Genomic DNA, 20966 nt, shown 5'->3' with positions numbered 1-20966 from the left:
CAACCTTTTTTTAGGTGTGTGGACACATTTGGAATTTTGAGTGACTGCTGCAGGCACTATCAACAAGATGCTTGGATCTCAGAATTAACAGAGTAATAGTTTCCCTCTCTTTCTGGCTTCAGAGAACCTTTTCAATTTACTTATTTGCTAAGACAGCATCTTAAAAAGCAGAGACATCAGCTTGCCAACAAAGGTCCGCATAGTTAAAGCTATGGTTTTCCCAGTAGTGATGTATGGAAGTGAGAGCTGGACCATAAAGAAGGCCGATCGCCAAAGAATTGATGCATTTGAATCATGGTGCTGGAGGAGACTCTTGAGTGTCCCATGGACTGCAAGAAGATCAAACCTATCCATTCTTAAGGAAATCAGCCCTTTGTGCTCACTGGAAGGACAGATCGTGAAGCTGAGGCTCCAATACTTTGGCCACATCATGAGAAGACTCCCTGGAAAAGACCCTGATGTTGGGAAAGATGGAGGGCAGAAGGAGAAGGGCACGACAGAGGACGGGATGGTTGGATAGTGTTCTCGAAGCTACCAGCATGAGTTTGACCAAACTGCGGGAGGCAGTGGAAGACAGAAGTGCCTGGCGTGCTCTGGTCCATGGAGTCATGAAGGGTCGGACATGACTAAACGACTAAACAACAACAAAAGGAACGCATGCAAATTCACTGTGGAACCCTGGTGCTTTGCAGAGTACTCTGGAATAAATTCTGGGATGCAGACACTAATAGTGCTTTCAGTGTATAGTGTGGACTTGAGAGACAATACTAATCTCTTTTCATTTAAATGGTGATCTAATGCTACACAGATGCAGATAGCAAGTCTTCCTTATCTGTGCAGATCAGAACCAGATTAACAACTCTTAACAGCAGGAGTCCGAAGAACTCTGTGCAGTTCCCCATTGTGTATCAAACGAAAGAAAAATTAGGCATTGGAACTCTAAGGAAAGAAACAACTACCTGACTTTTAGAAGACATCTCAAGGCAGCCCTGTATAGGGAAGTTTTTAACATTTGACGTTTTACTATCAAAATCCAAATGTTTTACGGTCAAAATCCAAATGTAAAAGCACCAGATGGCATGAAAAATTCATTATCAATAATGAGTATTAAAAAATTATTTTTTTCATTTATTTCCAAAAATTTTGCAGACCGCTTTTTACCACAGGTTTTCACTACACACACTACAATCTGCAAAGCAACCTGTCAATCAAAATAATACAGCGCTTAAAACAAAAGTGAAACCCGCAGGGAAAAAGCAAAAGTTCAATAAACAGGAGTCGTGCAACTTATTTTAACCTTACCTGTGTTGTACACCGGAATCCATGTGTAGAACTTATTTTTGTAGGCAACCGTATCAAATTCACTGCACTGCATTTGACGAAAGTTTGGTGAGGCTCTGGGGCACAGCTTGATGTTACACATGCGATAGCGCTTCCTCTCCCCTGTGCAGTACTTCCCTCCAAACTGTGGCCTGGAAGTGACAAAAGGGGTTTCGAAAACAAGAATTTATTTATTACATTTGTTATGTACTGAAGTTCTCACCCTGGGCCAGCAGGGGGGTACTGTAGATAGTTATGCAAATGAAGGATCAAAAGTGACGTTCAGTGATTGGATAGTTTGTATGCAAATGAAGGATCAAAAGTGACGTTCAGTGATTGGCTAGTTACAGAAAATGGTTACTGCTGCATTCTAGTGGAGCTCTATATAAGCACGCTGACTGAGCTCCTCAGTTCAGTTCTGTTCCAGCTTACAAATCAAGAGCTGCTTTGGAAGAATCGTTGTGTCATCGGATATGTTCGCCCACAACTTAACAACATTTATACCCTGCCTTTCCTTCAAGCAGCTCACAGCGGCATTTGTAGGTTCCCTCCCCATATTTAATCTTCATAACAACCCTGTGAGGTAGATTAAGCTAAGAGGGTTAGTAATGCTGTGTGTGGATCTAAACCTGGGCCTTCCATGTCCGAGTCTGACACTCTAACCCAGGGATGGTAAACCTAGGGCCTTCCAGAAACATTTTCAGAAAAGCCACACATGCCCAAAGTAGATCGTCTTGCAATGTTTGAAGTCTGCCAACCCTTGCAGTAAGAGCTGGACCCTAAAGAAGGCTGATTGCCGAAGAATTGATGCTTTTGAATTATGGTGCTGGAGGAGACTCTTGAGAGTCCCATGGACTGCAAGAAGATCAAACCTCTCCATTCTTAAGGAAATCAGCCCTGAGTGTTCACTGGAAGGACAGATCGTGAAGCTGAGGCTCCAATACTTTGGCCACCTCATGAGAAGAGAAGACTCCCTGGAAAAGACCCTGATGTTGGGAAAGATGGAGGGCACAAGGAGAAGGGGACGACAGAGGACGAGATGGTTGGACAGTGTTCTCGAAGCTACCAGCATAAGTTTGACCAAACTGCGAGAGGCAGTGGAAGACAGGAGTGCCTGGCTTGCTCTGGTCCATGGGGTCACGAAGAGTCGGACACAACTAAACATTTAAACAACAACAACAACAACAACCCTTGCTTTAGATATAATAATAATAATTTTAATATTTTTTTTTATTTATACCCCACTCATCCAGCTGTGTTTTCCCAGCCACTCTTGGCGGCTGCCAACAGAATAAAAACAGAATAAAACACCACACATTAAAAACTTCCCTAAACAGGGCTGCCTTCCGATGTCTTCTAAAAGTCAGTTTATTTCCTTGACATCTGATGGGAGGGCATTCCACAGGGTGGGCGCCACTACTGAGAAGGCCCTACATCCAAGCTGTTTAGGTTTCAAGATTTTGAAACATTGAACGTTAAGCAAAGCGCCAGGCATGAGACTTACTCTGGGCTAGTGCACTGTCTCTCCGCAGTCTGGATTCCCGCCCCACAGGTCCGTGTGCAGTGCGACCATGATGACCACGAACCCCATGCACCGTTCACTGCTTCGGGGCTCTTGCCTACGGTTATGCATTCACCCGTAAAGCACCACTTAACAAGAAAGCAGCAAACACAATGGGTCAAGAAAAAAACCCCAAACACACTATTGACACTGCAACACATTTCTTTCATAGTAGCTTGCTGGAGACTGGTGGAGACGAGAGAGATCACCTTCCTGCTTTTGTGACTTTCAGTTGACATTGTAGACCTTTCTAAGCCAGGGCCAGCTGCATATATGAAGCAAGAGAATCTCTTAAGTCTAGACTTTTACTTTTCTTTTCTGCAAAGCCAGCACAGAGGGGCCCAATTCAGACTGAGGCTGGGTGCAGGGGAAAAGGGTTTAGCTCTGTGCCTCACTACCAAATCCCCAATTTAAATCGCCCTGCCAGAGCTGTTTTGAATTGCACAGGGAACTTGCATTGTGCTTCTAAGTCTCCCCCTCCACAGTTAATAGCGGCTTTGGGGGTGGTGAGTGGAGATTTGCACTTGGGAATTGGCACAAGAGCAAAAGGTTAAACCCTTCCCCTGTGTAGAGGGCTTACCTGTCAACTTTACAAAGAACAGTCCTCTGTCTGGAGAAGTCTTGTATGTGAAATGTTGTCTAGTCCAAATTGGGTTAAAGGAAGTGGGAGCTCATAAAAAGTTCACCCCACAATATCAGACTCAGACAGAATCACCTAGTTATAGTCTTCCTTACTATGGTGGGATGTATTCTATTTCTATTTAAATTACAGCAATTATGTCCAAGTTTGAACTTATACTATACATGTACTTTATTAGCACAAGAAAATTTCATTAAAAAATGAAAAATCCGGAGGTCTTTGATGTCACATGTACCTTCTTCAGACGTTTTCATCAGGCAAAATGGTGTTAAAGACTTTTGCAAAACAAAACAAAATCACATAGTCCTACAGTTCAGGGTAAGACAGAAGTTGCCCCATTTAAAAAAAAATAGTATGCATGTCTTACACAAATTATTATTATTATTAACATTTACATGTACAATGAAAACATAACTAGATCCTGAGAATACTCTGCCACAGTTTAATCCAGGTTTGAGCAAACCACCATTTGCTGGGTTTCAGTGCAACAGCAAACTGTGTTTCTGGTTTGGTGTTATGTCTGAATCACTCCATAGAAATGACATGTCATCAGTCCCGAGCCATAAGCCTGCTTAGAGACACTGAGCAGGCTTGGGTATTCTGAAGAAGCAGGGAGCTTGTTAAGGTAATGAGTCCGTGAATTGGGGAAGGTGATGGGAGCTGCAAATCAAGCACCTGGAAAAACAGGACACATTTCAGAATAATGAACTATCCCAACTACTGGGATGTTGCTTGGTTAGAGACTCAGCTCTGCTTTGCTCAGAGGAAGGTCATCTAGCTGTCAGTGAAATGGAGAAACTCCAAAAGTATATCTTTCATTTGATCTGCGGGAGCTAGGCATGCAAACTCCCTGAAGCTGAAGGAGCTGGCATTGATTTGAAAAGAAGGCAATTTCCTTGCCTTCCAGATTGGGGATATAAATGCAGTTGTAAGATGATAACTTAATGAAAAAACCATCTGATATAGTTAGCTTTTCAGAGTGAAAGGCAACAATATGAATGGGACCGAATGCAAAATGGAGCAAATGAAAGATGTTTTATAAGGATGACACTTTGTTTTGCATTGTGCTCTTGCAGCATAAAGAAAGTCGGGTACCAAAGTCATAATTTCCCATCCTTGTGACAGATACCTTATTTTCACCGCATCTCGTTCCATCTGCCGCAGCATCCAGTTTCGACCGGCAGGAACCTTTCACAAAGCACCACAATGTCTGGCAAATATTCTGCAACGACAACCTCAAATGTTGTAAAGAAAAAACAATTGAGACTTTAGGGAATTGTGGGGTTTTTGGTTTTTTTGAGAGGGCTATTTCAGCTTGGGTTGTCTTTAAGAGGCTTGATTTCATGCTTGCAGGAGTAGCCAATGTGGTGCTCTCCAGATGTTGTGGATGGCAACTCCTATCTGCCCCAGCAAGCATCACCAATAGCCAAGGATGATGGGAGTTGTATGTAGTCCACAACATCTGGAGGACACCAGGCTGGCTACGGCAAGTGGGAAGGATTGAGGAAAATATTGAGATCCAGTGGAATAACCTTGAGTGAGGTTTTACTTACTCATCAACTACCTAACTAAATTCTGCAGAATGCAGCTGAATTTTAACTTCATTATTACCTAGCCTTAGGCTCTCAACCCTCGTTGTCGATCATGCTTCCTAAATCAGTAAAATTATTACTTAAACCGTAGCACTTTACCCTACTCCCAGTAGTCAAAACTCAGCAGTTAGTTCTAGTCATGGAAGACAGGAAATGGCTAAACCTCATTTCCTGTCAAGCACCAGCTACTCTCCCCTGGAACATTGGGGAACCACTTGCATTTCATTGGTATTGAAGGAGAAAGCAAACCTTTCTTGCCCAATTAACCCTCTCAAAAACGAGATGGGATGAGTCAGGAGCCAGTATTAGTGCCCATTAGTTTTTTTGGGAAATGAAAAAAAAGTATCATTTTTGTGAAAGTTAACCAAGAATATGAATTTCCACATTTGGTAGTTTTTGGAGCTGTGAGCTGACACTGCTCTCAACTACTCTTTGTATAAAAAGCACAGTTACGCCAATGGAACTCATGTCTGTTGGGAATGAGGTAAACAGCAAAGAGCTAAAGGACTTATTTTTCTGAAAGGTGTATGTATCGTCAAGGGCTTACAACTACATGATTCTTTCCCTCCTTCCCCCTATGGTATTATGAGTTGTATATTTTTCTTTACCGTAAGTCACTTGGAGACATTCAGGTGACAAGTGACTAATAAATTTAATAAACAACAACAACAATAACTCATCCACTATGCACACAATGCCAGTAAAGGAAATTATTTGCTTTAAAACGTAGGAAATGCAATGGTAGAATAAGAATAAAGAGCAAAAGGAAGCATACAGTATAAGCAGAGTTTTTCAAATTTTCTACCCTCAGGGCATACAGTACTTTTCACACTGACCCATTTGCCACGATGACTCATTCGAGCATCTGCCATGAAACTCACATCCTCTGCACATTGCAGGGGATTCTGGGACTTTGGAGATATGGGAATGCATAAGTTAGACATGTCTATAGTTGGGTTCGCCCCTCCCCCCACGACGCACACTAGAAGCTTTACTGTTTTCCACTTGCTGGTGTGCAGTTTTAATTCACTGCCAGATATTCCTGGAAGCCGAAGAACAGAAATGCAAAACAGATCACGCAGGGGGTCCTTGTCAGATAAATCAATATAGAAAGGGCTCAAAGAGCGTTTGAAAACCAATATTCTAAAGCAACTTTTCTATGCAAGTGATGTTCGTAGACCAGTAAGACAAATACGGAAACATAGACAGAAAAACCCAACTGCACATTGAAGTCTGCCCTCCTAAGTCACAGCTGAAATCCACTGTGACTCTGCAAGGAGCTCCTGTTGGGAGCCATTCTGCAAAGAAACAGTAAAGATGTTTGTACCTTTAAGAACTGTTTCTGTGAGCTTTGGGTACAGCTGGTCATGACTACAAAAGCAAGAAAAGTTGCAGTTTGAACTTTGCCTGCAAGGAAAAACACCCACAAGCTTTGTTGTTTGTTGTTTTGTAATAAAACCTTTATTTGATTTGGTTTTACACCGGTCTTGTGGTGTCATAGCTTCTGTCATCTTCCTCAGTCTTCCACCCCGCTTATGAACAAGGCCAATGCTCCTCTGTACTGTGAGGACGACTAGCAATCAAGGTTCATTGTTAGTGTACAAAGCCCTAAACAACTTGGGATTGTGTTATCTCAGGGACTGCTTTACCCCGTATGTTCCTGCCTGATCACTTCCTAGTGATATCAGGCAAATGCCAACTGGGTTAAGCTTTAGTCACTCACTTAAGGCTTTTTTCCATTTGTACCCTGAAGTGTGACCCTAGCTGCATGCACTATTTATATTGTTTTCATGCCAAATGTAGTTTTATGTTGTACACTGCTCTGACTTCTTTAAAAAAAAGTTAAGCAGTGTATAAACTAGTGTAATAAATAATGATCCATTTCATTTCAGTTTTCGTTATGGGGCATTCATGTTCCTTTTGCTGTCCATTCACTGCATTCAGTTTGGCCCCAGTGCTCATGAGTTTCCCACCTCCCCTCCATTTCATTTTCCTGGTGGTCGCCATTTTCTTTCCCAGATACCCGGAAGCTCTCCCACTCTGGAACGTTCTTGGAGAGCAGGGATGGCAGCCACTACAAGAAACCTTGGTCCCCAAAGAATGCCCTGGGTCAACACACCATTCAGGGCATCTGGGGAAAGAAAAAGATTGAAGTCAGCCGCACTTCCGCGGGGAAAATGAGACCATTTGGTTCAATTCTTCATTTGTTACAGAATTAATGTGTGCCTCTAACAGTGACAAAGTCATTAGACAATTTGAAGAATATACTTTTCACAGTAAGGAGGAGGCAGACAATTTCACCACAATTGGGGCTCAGCTTTGGTAAAGAGTCGACCCCACAGGTCTGCTATGTATATAACCCAACAATTTATCAAGCCTTGAAGAGTCTGGTAAATCGTGTGTCACTCAAATGATGTCATACATGTGGGCATTGATTGAAAGCCCACCTGCCCCACTGCACTTTATCTGACTCAAGATTGTACAAATATAAAAAAACCTCATGCTGGCAGCAATCTTTGTAACCTATGTGGGCATGGGGAATGGGGTGGGAGGAATTACACATATAACTGCAGGCGTCTTTTATGTTTCCACTGCAGGCACATGCATGACAGGATGAGAAAACCATGCGTCAGTTTTACAACACCCCCCAGTTAAGTATTTTCATATCTGCAACAGAAGCATCATTGGCTGTAGAATTACTCCTCCCCTTCCCTCTCAGCTGAGCACATATCTTTCTAGGATTGTACCTGCTGTGCCTTGTGGGTTTAGTAACCATGGAGAAAGCCTGGTAGATGATTTCCTCTAGAATTTTGCTGATCTGACTTCACTGCCAGTTATAACCATCTGACAGATTGCATGTTGCTGTGAGTCTATATCAAATGCGTACACAGTACAAATCTAGTCCCACGATTGAGCTACAGAGACCAAACTTAGGACTAGTTTTGCCTGGGTGGGTTTCCCTTTGGTCTACTGTGCAAGAGAAAGTAAGACTTCTATTAAATGCCCTGTCACTGTCTAAGAGTCTGGCATTTTAAGAGCAAGAGCTCTCACAATCAATGGGAGACAAATACACCCCCCTACATGGTGAAATAGAAAACATAAAGTGCTAGGGCATTGCCTGAAGACACATGGCACAACTCTAATGAAGCAGAGCAGGATGAGGTTTGGTCAAGTGCCTGTGGAAGACCACCTACAAACCCCTGGATGTGTCAGTGCTCAATTCCAGCATGAAGGGAAGGTGGGATATATATGGAATAAAAATAAACAGAGGAAATGGTCCTCTTTCCATTCCATGAAAACAGTGGTGAGGAACCTGTGGCACCTGTCCTAATTTCATGTGGCCCTCTGGATGCTTAGGTCCTGCACTTGCCCTCCAGACCACCTTGTTTGGGAATCACTTCCTCTTCTATTGTGTGTGCGGGAGAGAGAAAGAAAGAAAGAGAGAGAGAGAGAGAGAGAGAGAGAGAGAGAGAGAGAGAGAGAGAGAGAGAGAGATATGAGCAGGAAAAAGAGACAGGGAGTGAGAGATACATGAGGTGGGACTAAGAGAGACAGAGTGCTATGCAATCCTTCAAAGCTAAAAACGCTTTTGTCTCTGGCCCCACTCATTGCCAGCATGTCAACAACAACAACAGGCTCAACCCTGCTACACTGAAGAGACCTAGAAAGCTGCTAGAACCAGTGACATCGTGGGCACCATCAAACAATGGAGATGGTGAATAGAGATGCAACCCAAAAAAAGAACGCATGGTGAGCTTCTTTTTAAGCATCCTTCTATCTGTAGTATACCGGCGAATTGAATTGTGTCTCCCCCTTACAGGTGATTAAGTATAATGGTTTAATTGTACATGGACATGGAAATAACTCTGTATATGCCTGTATGTGTATTGCTAACTGGGAAACACCATTGAAGCATTGTAAAGCTCTCTGAGTGCCTAACGGATTGATAATTAACTGAGAATGCAGCTGCTACACTGTCAAAAGGTGTTTAACTTTAGATCACACGAGTAAGGTATTCAGTTGCAAATCCTATTGCTACAAGCTGCACAATATTTATATCTGCAATACAGGTTGTTGTCACAACCTCCTTCCTCCTCCATTTATCAATTAGGTTCAGATGATTAATGTTGCCATCTTGAAATAAAATGTGGGGTGTTGGGAGAGAATCAACACTGAACTTACATCCACTTGATCGCAGAATGTTGCATTGGGTCCATATTGCAACTGGCATTGGTGGTGCACATCATAAATCACTCCAGGTGCAATGAAAGGGGGCTTTAGATCTTTCTTCTTGGGTACATCATCCAGGCAGAAGCCCCATCCTCGGCTAAATATGAGGTGTGAGATTAAGTATTAGCATTTGTGGAGGTTTTTAAAAACAACAACAATACTGACACCTGCTTCTCATGGTGTGGCAATTGTGGTGAAGCAGCATCTCCTTCACCTCTCCCTTACCCCAGTGGTGGAAGGATGGGTAAACGGGAAAGTGAGTTGAGAGGACTCCCCGCAGACAAGACTGCCAGTGCTGGCTATATTAGGATATTTTCACAGAAGCACTATGTGCAACTGTGTGTAGGAGGCGAAAATACTGTCCTATTCATTGCTGTTCAAGACACCAGCTTGATCACAGTATCCTGTTTTGCTCGCTAAATTTCCAGGAAGAACATGATAAGCTAAACCGCTAACAAGATGATTCAGAAAAATGACGGCAATCAATAGTTTGAGATGAATGGCATATAAAAAAAGAAAGCTGAAGAATATGGGCATATTTTAGCTTGGAGAAAAGGCGATTGGCAGTCTTCATATACCCAGGGAAGAACAAAATGCTGTAAGAAACCTAAGATGGCTGCTGAAAATAGCATCTCCGTATCAAGTTATCCCTCCTCCACTCAAGATTCCATGCAGAGGGACCACAGATCTGTAGTTCCCATGCAGAAGATGAATGTTAGGTCACCATAATCTCCAGTTACACAGTAGAAACAGATGGGTGGGAGTAGAGACACCTGCCTGACACCGCAGTTACTGCTGCTTATCTGGGTGGGGCTAGGGTGGGATACTGGCGAAGCTGGAGCCATGAGGTTGCACCAGTGGAACTGCCACCGCCAATCTTATGCTCCTGGCAGTGTAGATGCACACAAGCCCCAGCTTCCCTGCTCCAGGGCAATGGGGATGTCACAAATGTTGTTTTTCCTTTGGAACCTTTTCTATACATCTTTGAAATACACTAAGATAAAACGGGCTTCCTTGTGTTGCTTTTGCCTTGCATGCTCCCCCAGTAATAATGCATTTAGCAATAAGAAACATTAATGTTACCCCAGGATTCTAACAGAATTTACTTCCAAAGATTTATTATTTTTCTTTATTTTAGAGCTCTGCAAGTACAGGAGCCCATCAGTTAATGGTTTGTTACAGATTTTGGGGGTGTCATATCTTTACCTCATTATTAGGAAGACTCTGAATAAACTTTCTAACTTCATCCTCTGAAACTGGGGGGCTATGTGGTGGCTGGTATCTTTGATCAGGAAAAATTGCTGGTAAACACCTGATCACTGAACCCTCACCAGAATAATTGTATACAGTGGTACCTCGGGTTACATACACTTCAGGTTACATAAGCTTCAGGTTACAGACTCTGCTAACCCAGAAATAGTAACTTGGGTTAAGAACTTTGCTTCAGGATGGGAATAGAAATCATGCTCCGGCGGCGCAGCAACAGCGGGAGGCCCCATTAGCTAGAGTGGTGCTTCAGGTTAAGAACAGTTTCAGGTTAAGAACAGACCTCCAGAACGAATTAAGTACTTAACCAGAGGTACCACTGTATATGGTTAAAATGCTCTTCCCACTATTTCTGGGCATTTTGGCTAATAACAAGTATGGTGTCCAAAGATCCATCTTCATCTGTCAGCAAGTCCTTTACTGCAGGGGGTTGGACTAGATGACCCCTGAGGTATCTTCCAACTCTACAATTCTATGATTCTATAATCTACATCAATTTACCAGTGTAATCAATTGGGGCACCTAGTCAGAAGGTAACCTAGCTCCAGTTATCCCTTGTGCTTGCTTTGCAATCAGCGGTTGTGCTTATGGTGCTTGTCAGATGTCACAATAAACTATGGAAGCAAGGTACAGTGAGTCTCAGGTTGCTGTGCTCTCCTCTCCTTCTCCAGTAGAGCAATGAGGAGGAGTTTGGAAGCTTCTCGCTTCCCCTTTCCATTAACAACAGCTTGTCATGCTATTTGATCCCAAGGCTTACCACAGCTTGTTGTTCTCATGCTAAACTATGGTCTAGCATGATGCCCAAACTCACCCAGTGTAATGGAGTTTAAAAAATAGCTATGGTATAGCATGATGCCCAAACTCACCCAATGTAATGGAGTTAAAAAAAAAATAGCTGCAATACAGTGGTGCCTCGCAAGACGAAATTAATCCGTTCCGCGAGTCTCTTCGTCTTGCGGTTTTTTTGTCTTGCGAAGCACGGCTATTAGCGGCTTAGCGGGTATTAACGGCTTAGCGGCTTAGCGGCTTTAAGAAAAAGGAAACAAACTTGCAAGAACTCGCAAGACATTTCGTCTTGCGAAGCAAGCCCATAGGGAAATTCGTCTTGCGGAACGCCTCAAAAAACGGAAAACTCTTTCGTCTTGCGCGTTTTTCGTCTTGCGAGGCATTCATCTTGTGAGGTACTACTGTATCCTCAAAGGCAATGGCGATAAGGATTTTGTTTAATGCCTTCCATTTCCCTGTAGCAAAACTGTCATATTGACTCACTCTAGGAAGCGTGTGACATATTCCTTGCTGCACCTGGACCAGGTGAGAGGACTGGGGTCGTACTGCAGCTGCCGGGACATAATGTATGGTCTCCTTCCCACTGGCTCACAGTCATTTTCCTTTCCATCGTGCTGAATACCAAAACTGGGAGAGAAACAAATCCAGGTGCAAGATACTGTCAGGGAAGCTTCAAAAAACCAGAATATCTTATCTACAAATAACCTCAAGTACTGCAGAAAATATGTTGGGGAATTGCTTCTGGTTATCAGGTAGTGTAAAGTCTGTTATCTGACTGGCCTGGGCGAAGGTTCATAGCAGAATATTCCAAAAGATGAACAGCGCTGTGAAAGAAGCCAGCATTTTTATGCTATATTTCTGTGCATGCTGAAAAGTTGGTTTCATTAAGACCTGCCTTCCAGTCACCAACTGTGGGTGACATCTAGCCAAAATAAAAGTGGCTAGGATTTGGGGTGAAAGGCACCAATAGGGTGAGCCCGGGACATTTGTCTCACCTCCCCCACTGCTCCCATTAGCTACACTGCAAAATCCGGGGGCTCCAATAAGCCCTGGCAATGTCATAGACATATAATTTTGCTGACTGACAAATGACAAATGTGTCACGTTCCTCCAGGGGTTCATCTCGTGCAATGGGCAATCTTCCTCCTCTGTAGGGGCACCCCACCTTTGTCGCTGTTCCAGCATAGTCCACTTAGATCCATCAAGAAATTCCACATTTAGTCCTGTAGCTCGGAGGATGTTTAGGTGGGCCTCAAATTGCTGCACCTTTCACTTTCAGCAAGGCAACCAGTTTACACTTGCCACAGGTGTACTGCTGCACGTTCTCCAGCAGGAAAACAGAGGTGTTTTTCAGGTCACTGCAGCAGCTCCCTCACCTTCCATGTCTCTTGGTCCTGCACGCTGTGAGAAAGTCTTCTGGGCTTCCCCTCAAACTCTCCCACTAAATGCCCTTGCAAATGTCCCTCTTTACAAGTCCTGGTTACTAGCTCCTGGTCACGAGCTCCCAGAAGCTGCAATCAGCTAAGTATAACTGCTGCTGGCTGCTAACATATCTGTCCCCTAACAGATGAGAATTGGCAGGGGGCTTAAAAGGAATGGCCAAGGAGCTGTCACTGCTGCTCCAAAACATCTACCACTTTGCCTAATGGTAGGTGTTATGTACTGAGTTGAATAGGATCCAAAATGCAGCTGTCTGATTGGTCCTAGAACAATAGGATCCAAAATGCAGCAGTCTGATTGGTCCTAGAACAATAGGATTCAGAATGCAGCAGTCTGATTGGTCCTAGAACAATGCAGCAGTATGATTGGTCCGCAGGAGCCACCCAATCCAGTTCCAGATGGAATTGAATCCACAACCTGATTGGCCTACAGGAGAATCCCGGAATTAGCCAATCATGTGCAGCCCATTGTGTAAATAATGTATATAAAGCAGATACTGTGGGGGAACTTCCATTCCTCCTCACCACTATGAGCTGAATAAAGAGCATGAAATCCACTCTCGACTCCGAGTATATTTCAGTAGGGCTGGCCCTGGTCATAGAGGATGTCAAAAGAGACATCTCTTGGGTTATGCACAGCCACAGGAAACTCAAGAATGATTCCGTATGTAGCCCAGCATACATGCCCAGCATTGCAGGGAATCTTGGGATGAAGCTATCCAACTGCATAGTGCTTTACTGGCACACCTGAAATAAGATTGCCCAAGAGCCTGTTTGGGTTGCTTGTGCAATTGGGCCAGACGTGGATGCCAACCATTGTGGTGACATCCCTCTGCCATCATGGCAAAGGTGGGAAGCCTGCGGCCCTCCAGAGGTTGTTATTGGATTTCAACTCCTATCAGCCCCAGTCAGAGAAAAATGCCCACAAATGCCTTAGTGCCAAAGATAAATATTCACTCAGTTGATGCTGAAAGAAGTTCAAAGTTAGGTTGGAAGTGAATGCAATTATTGGCTGTTAATTTTTGTTTGTTCTTGCTTGCATCTGTACTTGATTTTTTTAAAGTGCATGAATAGAACAGTGCAAGCAACAAATTGCTTATCAATGCTAACAGTTCCATTTCTATGAAGGTATTTTCTAAATCACAAACAGAACATGCAGACATTAGAATGATTCAAGAAACACAAAGAAAAGTTCATCCAAGCATCTTCTGGAAGATTTAAAGCTAGGCAGGTCACTAGCTTTTTTTTTACTTTGAAAGATATACAAAAGTATTGAAGTGTTGGCCAAATCGCACAGGTAGAAGTAAAACATTTTTCTGGCGAAATGTTTATTTTATCAACATAAAAATCTCGAAACATATATGAGTGCCTGCCTTTAGGTTTCTGCTATTCGTATTGACTCATTATCCTGACCTTAGACCTCCTTGCTACAACCATCACAAAGTTCTGATACTTCATCCTCAGAATGTAAGAGCTTTCGAAGCTATTTCAGTTCTGGTTAATCATGTGACTTGACACCCGCTAGACTCCCAGAGTTTTCATACCTGTGTCCAAGTTCATGTGCAACTGTGAATGCCAAAGGCAGACCAGAGTCTTCATTGATGTTGCAGCTGCGATGAGGCTGGCACATTCCAGAGAGATGGGACAAGCCTAAGGTTTCGCATGGGCGATTCATGCCAGCACAGATGTCCTTCCTGAGAGCAAAGCAAAATATGTGAAATAAAAAGAACTTTGTAGCATGATCCTGTGTATGCTCAGTCTTGGAAGCAGGGATGGGTGAATCTGAATGTTTGAGTTCCTCATCTCTCCACTGTTCCGTTCATTTCTCCACATCGGTTTGTGAATATTTTTTAAAGCCCTCATAAAAACTCATCAACATTTTGTGCAACTTTTCCCTTAATGGATGCATTTGTCAGGCAATCTACCCTTCTATAATGCAATTGTCTATGTTATTTTCACTAACATATGCATTCTTACAAAGCGGGTGGCACCGTGGGCTAAACCACAGAGCCTAGGGCTTGCTGATCAGAAGGTCAGAGGTTCGAATCCCCTAGGGCTTCGAACCTAGGGCTTGCTGATCAGAAGGTCAGAGGTTCGAATCCCCGCGGCGGGGTGAGCTCCCGTTGCTCGGTCCCTGCTCCTGCCAACCTAGCAGTTCGAAAGCACGTCAAAGTGCAAGTAGATAAATAGGTACTGCTCTGGCGGGAAGGTAAACAGTGTTTCTGTGCACTGCTCTGGTTTGCCAGAAGCAGCTTAGTCATGCTGGCCACATGGCCCGGAAGCTGTACGCCGGCTCCCTCAGCCAATAAAGCGAGATGAGCGCTGCAACCCCAGAGTCGGTCACAACTGGACCTAATGGTCAGGGGTCCCTTTACCCTTTACCTATGCATTCTTACACACACTTCCCCCTAGCACAAGTACGTAGTACTTGACAGGAGAACTGCAATACAAAATCTGGAGAAGTGCAGACTTTGAAGAACGGTTGTGCTCAGTTCTCATAATGTTTTAGAAATGCAAGCTGAACTGAATTCTTCCCCCATCCCTGCTCGGATGTAAGTTGCACTGTTTTCAGACCCTGAGAAGCAATAAACACTGATGAAGACTGCACAAGAAAGCTTATTACACATCCGAAGCAGAAATATTGTCTCATCTTAAGGGGAGTAACAGACTCCCCTTGCCCATTAAACACATTGCAACAGAGCAAAGCCTGAAACCCCTCTCCCAATGTCCCTTAAACACACACACACACTTCTCTGCCACCAACTCTGTCCTTTCTTCCTGCAAGGCTAGAAAGGCACATAGATTGTTTCTGGGCAAACTTTCATTGAGCATTCATCCTGATTTTTTTGCACAAAGTTGACTATCAATTTGAATATTCATTCTGAGTTGTTTGCAGAGAGGTTATACCAAGCAATTATCCCACACTTTTCAGCACATTTTCCTGTCACTTTGTGTTTGTGCTAAGCTGTGCAAGAGCGCCACATCAGCTTTAACTGTGCAACCTGAATTTGCCAGTATGCGACCGAATCCCTCCCACGAAACTTCAACATAGATCAAGAGCTTTTGTTAGAATACACAAAGCGACATTTCCCCCTCAGTCCTGTCTGACTGTGACCCAGGAAAAGATGATTGCTTCCTTTTTACAATTCTTGTAAGCTATTTCCAGAGGCCAATAATGTGCTACAAAAGACCATCCTTTGTATACTGTATTTTTTGCTCTATAAGACTCACTCCTAAAAAGTAAGGGGAAATGTGTGTGCGTCTTATGGAGCGAATGCAGGCTGCGCAGCTATCACAGAAGCCAGAACAGCAAGAGGGTTTGCTGCTTTCACCTCTTGCTGTTCTGGCTTCTGAGATTCAGAATATATTTTTTTTCTTGTTTTCCTCCTCCAAAAACTAGGTGTGTTTTGTGGTCTGGTGCGTCTTATAGAGCGAAAAATACGGTATATGAAATCTGAGAAAGCCCAACACCCCCATTGATTGATGACATGAAGAAGGATGCTTTGGTTTTGCATGTTATGTCACTGAAATTGATTTTAGGTTCTATATCAAGCATATCAAGCTAGTTGGACAACTTTGCCATTCTTTCATTTATCATGCAACTTCCTATTTATCCATTCACTTATCTAAAGCCTTAAACTCAAAAGCCTGAAGTTGACTTCTGGTTTCTTCCATGTTTGCTAAAGAATGATAAAGAAAGCCATTTGTGTGCACAAATGAACCCAGAACATATAACTGAGTGTATAACTGAGTATATTAAATATACAAATGAAACTAAAACAGCATGGGTGGTCACATATATTCAACATGCAATGAACAAACTCTAAACCAGGGACTCAGCTATACAGCTGCAAATAAAATGTTTTAAGCGTGTTTTAAGTGCAATATACAATGTGATACTAGATAGTCAATGGTGAGCCTTATGGAAAATTCAATGTATTTTTAAAAACGCTTTTTAAAAAAAGCATTTTCAGAATGGTTTTTACATGTGTGTAGATTCCACCCAGGGTTTCCCAAACTTGGGTCTCCAGCAGTTTTTGGACTACAACTCCCATCATCCCTAGCTAGCAGGACCAGTGGTCAGGGATGATGGACATTGTAGTCCAAAAGCTGCTGGAGACCCAGGTTTGGAAACATTGGGTTGGGAACCTGTCTCATTCCAGATGTTGCTGGACTCCAACTTCCATCATTTCTGACCACTGGCTATGCTGACTGGGGATGATGCCCAACAACATCTGGAATGATACAGGTTTCCCATCCCTGATTTAAACACACTTTCTCCTTCTCTTTCTGTGTTTGTTCAAGCTACTTATGTTCCTCCGGCTAGTGCAGTATGTGGTCCAGTTTGATCTTTCTTTTAATTCTGAGCACTGCCACTTTTTACCATAAATTGTGTTCAGATGCTGAATCATAATTCTCTAAATGAGGAATGTGAGCAGCACATGGCACTGTCTAAAAAGTAAAATTAAAACCCGGGCAAACAAGGTCACAGATTTCTGATCATTATGGCAGTATTCACAAGCATGCAATTATCGTTAACGAGCGCTGTTCTTGGGAAAGCAATGAAGGGCTTGCGATTTTTAGCAAGCAGACAATAGCGGTAAGGACCAAAAATATTTGCTTTTGTGTTTTGTTCTGTTTGGAAAGGGCTTTGTGTGTTTCCAAAAGTGTTTGTGCTTCGTTCTGTTTAGTTTCGCTCATAAAAATGCTTCTGAGTACAATTTAGCGTGATTAGCATTATGAGTAGTTTATTACATGAGCAGTTAATTAGAATAAATGGGAATGTTGGGCTTGAATGAAAGCATCAGCATTGTGATTGTACTAGTCAGTGGCTTTAAAAGTGTGTGCTTAGATGGATATAAGGATGGATACCTCAAAAGTCAAGGTTCGAGGACAGAAATCTGGCTGAGTCTGGAATAACCTGGGTGGGGTACAAATAAAAAATAAAATAAAATAAGGATGGCGGTAGGGCGAGGCTGAGGGTGAACAGCTTGCAAAAGGTGAGTTCATAGCAGAGGCAAGATTTACTGGAGGGACCTTTCAGGAGTGAACATGGATCAACAAGATAACAACATAATCCTCCTTGACAGCATCCCAATCAATATGGCTAATTTGACTCCAACCCCGCCCCCAAACAAAACTCACGGCAACCAACCAAATGCAACCAACTAGGCTCCCCAATCTCTCGCACCGCCAATGAAAATAAATAAATGAACAGATAAAGAACCTATCCACGTGATACCGTCACAAAAAATTCTCTGCATATGCACTATGCAAAAGAAGGAAATGTCTCTATCCCCCTTCTCTTCCCCCCACCTCCCACACCACAACCTCACAATGCCTATAATAGCAGAGTCTCAAACCAGATGGAACTGACCTATAGAAAGGACTCTATGAACTGAAAACAGAGACACTACAGTGGTACCTCAGGTTACATATGCTTCAGGTTACAGACTCCGCTAACCCAGAAATAGTGCTTCAGGTTAAGAACTTTGCTTCAGGATGAGAACAGAAATCGTGCTCTGGCGGCACGGCAGCAGTGGGAGGCCCCATTAGCTAAAGTGGTGCTTCAGGTTAAGAACAGTTTCAGGTTAAGAACAGACCTCCGGAACAAATTAAGTTCTTAACCCGAGGTACCATTGTATGTCTACCTTTGTTAGGCATGAAAAACGGTTTTAAAAATAGGGGCTTTTTTCAATACACAGATGAGTCTCTTATTCATTACGCTGCACCAGCTTTCAGATTCAGGGTCCAGTTAAGCAACAGGACACAGGGGCAGTTATATGAGGCGTTGCTAACTGATGATGTCACTAGGCAAGGAAAGGTATCATTTGCGTTTACAACAAGCACCAAAATGTCTTGGATCAGACTTATTAACTGTGGGCCTGAGGCAGTTAATTCCTTTCTACAGAAGAAATTATTTTTCCATGTAAAATGCCCCCACATCAATTTTGCACTCAAATGAGAACAGCCTATTTTCTCCCTCCACTGTCGGAGGCAGTATGCTTCTGAATATGTACCAGTTGCTGGAAACTACAGGAGAGTCCTGCTTGCAGGCTTCTCAAAGGCACCTGGTTGGCCACTGTGAGAAAGCGTGTTCTCCTTCATGGAGAGCACGTGTTGTGGTGGGGGCTAACAAGACACCCCACTGTTGATGGGCGGGTGAAAGAGTGTTGGCCACCATTATGATTGGGCTCTTCTTGTTGGGGAGATTTATATGTTGCCATTTTGTGATAGCCTATATATTCCTTATATATAGCCTATATATTCCCTATAGTAATAGTAAGCTTTTGAATTATGGTGCTGGAGGAGACTCTTGAGAGTCCCATAGACTGCAAGAAGATCAAACCTCTCCATTCTGAAGGAAATCAGCCCTGAGTGCTCACTGGAAGGACAGATCCTGAAGCTGAGGCTCCAATACTTTGGCCACCTCATGAGAAGAGAAGACTCCCTGGAAAAGACCCTGATGTTGGGAAAGATGGAGGGCACAAGGAGAAGGGGATGACAGAGGACGAGATGGTTGGATAGTGTTCTCGGAGCTACCAGCATGAGTTTGACCAAACTGCGGGAAGCAGTGGAAGACAGGAGTGCCTGGTGTGCTCTGGTCCATGGGGTCATGAAGAGTCGGACACGACTAAACGACTAAACAACAACATATATTCCCTGCGCGCAGTGTTGAGCTTCCTCTTTTCTCTGCGCGCATCGGATCACCTGCCCACCTTTCCTATATTCTAGGGTTGTTTGCTTTGACCTTGCTAGGCCTGTCATGGGATCATCTGCTTTTGGGGCAGGGGCCCGGTAGGAATTTTGTCCATTTAGCTGATTGCCTGGTGCCATTTGGTTTTTGCCTACTGCATAGCAAATCGTCACAACTTGTAAGGTTGTGGTTAGGCATTGGTTTTGTGAATTGGTTGGTGGAGGGGTATGGATTGGCTGTGCCTGCCCCTCCAATGCTGCTGCTGCAAGGGTATTCCATTAAAGGAATCCAGGGGCTCGCCATGCTTTTGTCCAAACCCCTGTCAAGGGGCTAGGGCCACGCAAGAGCCCCTGGGAGCATTTGGGGAGAGGTGAGGGCATGGTACCCAGCTCCATCACTCTCCCCAAAATGTTTCCCCTTTCTGACTTTGCGTGCCTGCGAATGTCAGTCTGTCCCCCACGGTGGGGTCAGATAGTCGCAAGCAATGCCTAAGCAACCACTCACATTTTTTGTATTTTAATAAAGTTGTGGCCAAAATTATGCCAAAAACCGTAAACAAAAATTCTGTGTGAATTGTGTTTTATTTGGGATGGCTTGGGGACTTCGACATGCAACAGGATGCTGGTCTTTTAATTCCCACAACAACTCTTGTGAGGAAACATGGGTTGACAGCCAGTGACTGGCCCCAATGGGGCCAAGTGGGGATTTGAATCCTGTCCTCCCAGGTCCTAGTCCAACACTTTAACCACTACTTCACACTGACTCTCATGTGCATTCAAGTCTCTTTTTCACTGGAGAGAAAGGAAGCAAAGGTCAGACAGGAAAGAAACAGAAGACCAAATGAAACTGAACTCCTAACTGGCATAAAGCCGGAAGGACAACAGAATGAAGCGAAGTAACCTGTAGAACTAATAGGACCTTAGATATGTTGTCTTAGATGACCTGTTCCAAACTTGGCACCCTTCAAATGACATGATCTGCACTTCCATCAGTCTCAGCCAGCATGGCCAATGGTCAGAGGTTATGGGAGTTGTAACATTTGGAGAGTGCAAGGTAAGGGGAAGCTGGCTTGCATCCTATGGTGCTCCTCTATTCATGAAAGTGCTTTGATTTCTCTCAACTCTTCCCTCCACCTGGATGCCACGTGTCATATTTCACACCTTTCCCAAAAGTCCCCCAACCCCAGGCACACATCTTCAGGAGGTGCAGGGGGCTACACAGGGACGGAGGAAGCCGATAATCCCTTTCCTGTGGGTGCGAACTCTATTCCCTTAATGGGAGTATAATGAGAATCCAAGCCACTGCTATCTGCTTCCCGCTTCTGGATGGTGAGATAGTCCTGGAGATGAGTAGGGAGAGAGTGGTACCCAGCCCAGTTCCCTAGTCATTCTGGGCCATTTCCCTGTAATTTCCTTAACAAAAGAGATACTTCCTG

General features: G+C 43.6%; 1 protein-coding gene across 1 annotated transcript in view; it reads right to left on the bottom strand.

Annotated features, from left to right (window-relative positions):
- ADAMTS12 (ADAM metallopeptidase with thrombospondin type 1 motif 12) overlaps positions 1–20966 on the bottom strand; it is a 113834-nt gene that overhangs the window by 36191 nt on the left and 56677 nt on the right. Inside the window, exons 7-12 of the mRNA XM_081929550.1 lie at positions 14379–14528; positions 11879–12022; positions 9296–9440; positions 4651–4743; positions 2825–2970; positions 1303–1472 (exon numbers count right to left, since the gene is read on the bottom strand). Coding sequence (XP_081785676.1) covers positions 1303–1472; positions 2825–2970; positions 4651–4743; positions 9296–9440; positions 11879–12022; positions 14379–14528 — 848 coding nt within the window. The remainder of the gene's footprint in view (positions 1–1302; positions 1473–2824; positions 2971–4650; positions 4744–9295; positions 9441–11878; positions 12023–14378; positions 14529–20966) is intronic.

Source organism: Podarcis melisellensis (genome assembly GCF_964234715.1).
Source record: "Podarcis melisellensis genome assembly, chromosome: 11".
In the NCBI taxonomy this organism is placed as follows: Eukaryota; Metazoa; Chordata; class Lepidosauria; order Squamata; family Lacertidae; genus Podarcis; species Podarcis melisellensis.
This window is presented reverse-complemented; position numbering and strand designations above follow the sequence as displayed.